The following is a 4,884-nucleotide window of genomic DNA, read 5'->3' on the forward strand; positions in this document are numbered from 1 at the left end:
TGGACATTAGAAATTTTTATTTGCAGTATTTAACACTAATGGTTACATCTTCACTTTAACCTACCTAATGCTGTTTCACTCAAATGTCTTTTTTTTCTTCCCTGTAATAGTTGTGCAGATGATTCTGACCTTATCTGAGGTTTACATATAGGTGAATATCCATTTCTCCACTGACTGAGAGAAGTACCATGTACTAAATAAATGAAAAGAAAGGCTGTGTGAAGTTTTTGTTCTTTAACAGAGACAGATGAGCATGCCAATCTGTTTCTATGTATAATGGTGAAAACTGTAAGATACTCAAATTGCATGTAATGAAGTAAAAACTTAATTACCAAGGTGGGCAACTCTACTCTTAAACTAAAAATAAATGTAATAGGCTTTCTCAAAAACATTCTCAGGAAATTCCCAATTTTGTTCTTTTTTAAGTTTTTATTTTTATCAGGTTGATATAGAGAAGGTACTATGCCATCAAAGACTTCCAAATTAGTGAGGATGGGTTCAGGTCTAAATCTTGACTGACCTACAATTGAAATCCCGAAGTATTAACCTGGAAGTCAGTTCAGTGCCAAGTGAGATTCAACATGGTCCTCACACATGAGGAATCATTGAAGCAAAAACCTGATTTCATCCAATTATGACAGTGACTATTATTTAGCTTTTAAAAACCAAATTTTGATGTCAGTTTATCTTTGCCTCAGTCTCCTTCCAGCAATAACAGCAGCTGTTTGGGGGTTATGAGAATAGGTATCTCATATGGTATGTGCTTAAGGTTAGCTTTATCATCATGAGTGCCATCTATCTGAATTTCCTGGTTTCCAGTATTGTTTAAGCCACTGAATTGGCTCCTTTTTTTCTTCTTTTTTTTCAAAGGGGGGAAAGGATTGGAAATGTGGAAAGGAATAGAAAAAATATGTAGACTGAAATGTCAAACACATTAACACTGACATAAAAGGGCATAACCCAACAGCAGTGATCAGGAGTCTAGTTGCAAAATGGCAGAGCACTCTAAAAGTGACAGACAAAATTATTTTTTGTACATAGGCTTATGCACAAATGGACACATTTTGTCAGCCAAAAAGAAAGCTTATAAATCTGTAAGGGTGCATCTCTGAAAGACTAAGGTCCTGTGGAATTTGGCTGAAGAAGGAACCCAAAGCAGAAGCACGTGGAACCAATGGTGTTAGAACTGGAGGAGAGAAAAAAGGATGTTGAGCAACTGGTGGACTACAGAAGACAGTAGCTACCTCAGCCAGGCTACTCAGAGAAGTTATTGCTCAGATGACAAAATCAGAACTTTTGGTAGAAAAATGGATTGCTGAAGAAATAAGGCCCTCATGCCTCACTTTAAAATGTTCTGCCTTTTCCCAAATCTATCTGAAAATAGTGTTGCGTCTAAATCTCTGTCCTTTTCATCAGCTGGCTGTAATAAATAGTAGGGGTATAACAGTCATAACAGTGAATATCAACTTCAAATATGAGTACACAAACTGCAAAATCTTTATTACTAACACCATAAATAAAACCACAAATTAGAAGTGAAGAATGTCTCAGGAAATACAGGAATATTAATAGTACAGATCTGTAAAACAGCCACGAGAGACAAAGCGAAGATCCCTCCAGAGATCTCAGAAACATGAAATATAATTGTTTAAATTTTAAAATGATTAAAATTTGAGCTTAAAGAGGAATTGCACAACTTGAATGAACAGAAGCAAGGAAAGAAAAACAAATGAAAGAGGATGAAGGAGTTTGAAGAAATAGCCGCAAATTTTCCTTTATTACATTAACTCTATGATTTCAAATAACTTACTTGAATGCCAGTGAATTTTAAAAAACGGGTTGTGTGTCATAATATTACAGATTGAAAATACCCTTAAAACTTGCAAGACAGGTGTTTAGGAGATTACCATAAGGGAATGAGGATGAGTGAAACTGCGTGTAAGAAAACAGTGCCTAAATATGGAAAATTAGTAGAACTCTAGGACATCTAAGATTTCCCACCATCCAACAAAGAGATGTTAATAGGATGAGATGGCAGGGGTAATCCTACACATGTCTAGACAGGATAAACTACAGGACTGGGGGTTTACATCAGAGGTAAAACTTTACTGTTTGTTATTTTAAGTCCCAACCAAATCACCCTTTAATCTCTTTCCTATATAGTTCATACTGAGGAGAAAGAAACAGAAGAACTTGTACAAAGGTGTAAGGGAGCAGGACAAATCTGGGAACTGGAAAACAGGTGTGCAATGTAGACCAAGAGAGCATGATGTAAAAGCAGCAGGCAGTGTCAGTTTGTGTAGTCTGGGCTTAAGCGGTTCTCCATTCCCGAAAATGCCTTACAGGGGTGGGGGTAACAGTTTGCAGTCTAAAGATCATTGGCTACAATGATCAAAGGGAAATAAAAATTGGGCTTTCAGTACAGACTACAAGATCATTATGTTGGAGTTAATGTAGGCATAAGGATATATATGAAAACAAGTTTGTAAGACCATATTGGTAACTTGATTAGATAAGAAGTCTGGGTGAAGAAGCCTGAGCCCTGTATTTTTGGTTATGATCTTACTCTATTACAGCTATTTACTCTGAAACAAAACAGACAACAACCAAAAAAAGTTTGACATTCTCAGATTTACCAAAAAGAAGTTTAACTAGTACAATTTCCATATGCCCTTTACTCAGGTTATCCGAAAGTTAGTATTTTTATCACATTTGCTTTACTTTGTGGGTGTTTCATAACATCACAGTCCCTTACTCCTTAATATACAGACGTGTACTTTCCCAGAACAAGCTCATTCTTTTACATACCCACATGGTTGTCAAGATTTAGGAAATACTATTAGGTAATCTATAGATCTTAGTCAAATTTCACCAGTTCTCCCTGTAATCTTTATAGTCTTAATTATGCATTGCATTCACCAGGTCTCTTGAAAGTCATATATCGAAGAGTTCTGCTCACTCATTCTTAGCCTGTAATATTTTGATAAATACAGCCCCTTAAATTGGCTTTGTCTGGCTTTTCATCTTGGTGAGACAGTGTGTTTACTCTTGAGGTTTGTAATTTGGCTTTACTTTCTTGTCTGTAGTCCACTCTGACACTGTGTAAGTGCAGAATCTCTGAGGATAGGCTAAGTCAAAGTGCTGTGGCAAACCGAAGATCCACTTACTTTCACACATTTTACTCTGCAGGAGTACCAAGCTATTTTCAATACTTGAAAGCACCACACAGTTTTCTGTCTCGATTATGTGTGTTTATTTCTATTATTTAAAGTGTTGTAACATAATAGAGGTTGAGATTGCATGTTATGACGTTACATAATACAGAATTCTGTGCCAGATTTTGAATCAGCTGGGACATGATTAGAGTGCAGAATCTTGGGCCTCATACCAGACTTTGTGAATCAGAGTCTGCATTCTAGTAATATTCCTCAAATAATGTTTGCATTTGAAGTTTGAAAAACATTGGCTTGAAACCACATCCTGCAAATTCTAAGACAGCACTTACATCTTCATCTTTCTGGAGTTCTTTGCTTATTTCTCGTCTCCCTTAACTTTTTGCCTTATCCTAGGTAGAGTTATATACTACTTTATAAGTTGTTACCATGTATCTTTGCTCTGCATACCCCATAATGTTATTCTTGCTGTTGCATTTACTTATTTTAATCCCCTGTGATTTTTGGCACTTAATAGTCTGCCTGGTGCAGACTAGGTTTCTTCATGTGGAGCTCTCAGTTTTATTTAAGACATAGGATGGATCCTAATGCTTAGTTATTTGAGTTGGGAGTAGTAGGGAGTGAGTAGGGGAATGAGAGACTGTTACACAAAAGAATATTGCATTGGTTTTCCTAGTGGCATGACAGCATTAAACTCAAGGATGTTCTGGATACCTATAAACTTTTCCATTCTATATGGCATGTAACATATCAGTACATTATTGATGTATTTGATATCAATTCATTGCCTAACATTTATACTTATGTTTTTAAGCTATAAAAACAGCATCATCGGAAATGTAATCACCTTCTCTAGTGCAAACTCCCTTTCACTCATACATATGCACATTTCATATTTCATACATACTTCAAGTGTGAAATCATACTTTGATAAGAATCATCTAAGTGTGTGTTTTATCCCATAACTTGCTTTACATTTTTCAGATTTTACCTAGCATTTTTCAGTATTAATAGGTATTCCATAACTGTTGGCCATCAGAGTTACTACCATCATCACAGTGAACCTAATGATGTAAAAATTCTTAAGATCATCATGTTCATGGAGTTTTGGAAAGAATTTATTCTCAGGGTAAATCCTATTGAGTAGAATTATATCATTAAAAATACCTGAACATAGCCTCATATTTTCTAGTATTTCTTTTGTCTTCCCTAAGCATAGGTTGCTTACCCTGGCCCTTGATGTTCTTTTTTTTTTCCCCTGTAACTTTTTACTATGGAAAAATTTCAAACAAAGACAAAAGGAGATTCTACAATACTGAACCCCATGTACCTATCAACTAATGACCAATCTTGTTCTCATCACTCTCCTGCTAACAAAACAGTTCATTAATATACAATAATTCATGTTCACATTTGGACTGCCTAAAAAGTTTATGTGCTAGTAAGTATTTTTTTTAAAATTTTTAAATCTTTTTCCAATAGAATTCCAATAAAGTCTATATATTGCATTTAGTTGATAAAATTTTTATGTGATTATAACTGTACCAAATATAAAACTAAAATACTTTTTCCATTTTCAATATTCCTTAAACAAATGATTCCATCCTTAAAAGAACTTTTAAGGCATTTTAAAAGTTACACATTCTAGGGGCTGGAGAGATGGCTCAGCAGTTAAAAGCACTGACTGTTCTTGCAGAGGACCTGGGTTCGA

General features: G+C 35.2%; 1 protein-coding gene and 1 long non-coding RNA gene across 5 annotated transcripts in view; one reads left to right on the forward strand and one right to left on the reverse strand.

Moving 5' to 3' along the window:
* Positions 1 to 4,884, reverse strand: part of Kansl1l (KAT8 regulatory NSL complex subunit 1 like) — a 179,143-nt gene that overhangs the window by 9,684 nt on the left and 164,575 nt on the right. The window contains exon 9 of one of the 4 annotated variants that reach the window (XM_017801380.2): positions 65 to 193. The exons of the other annotated variants lie outside the window; for them this stretch is intronic. Coding sequence (XP_017656869.1) covers positions 65 to 193 — 129 coding nt within the window. The remainder of the gene's footprint in view (positions 1 to 64; positions 194 to 4,884) is intronic. 4 annotated transcript variants of the gene reach the window in all.
* Positions 1 to 4,884, forward strand: part of LOC103744460 — a 15,706-nt gene that overhangs the window by 7,715 nt on the left and 3,107 nt on the right. The window lies entirely within an intron of this gene.

The sequence above is a fragment of the Nannospalax galili genome, unplaced genomic scaffold (genome assembly GCF_000622305.1).
Source record: "Nannospalax galili isolate Female #2095 unplaced genomic scaffold, S.galili_v1.0 scaffold281, whole genome shotgun sequence".
NCBI lineage: Eukaryota > Metazoa > Chordata > Mammalia > Rodentia > Spalacidae > Nannospalax > Nannospalax galili.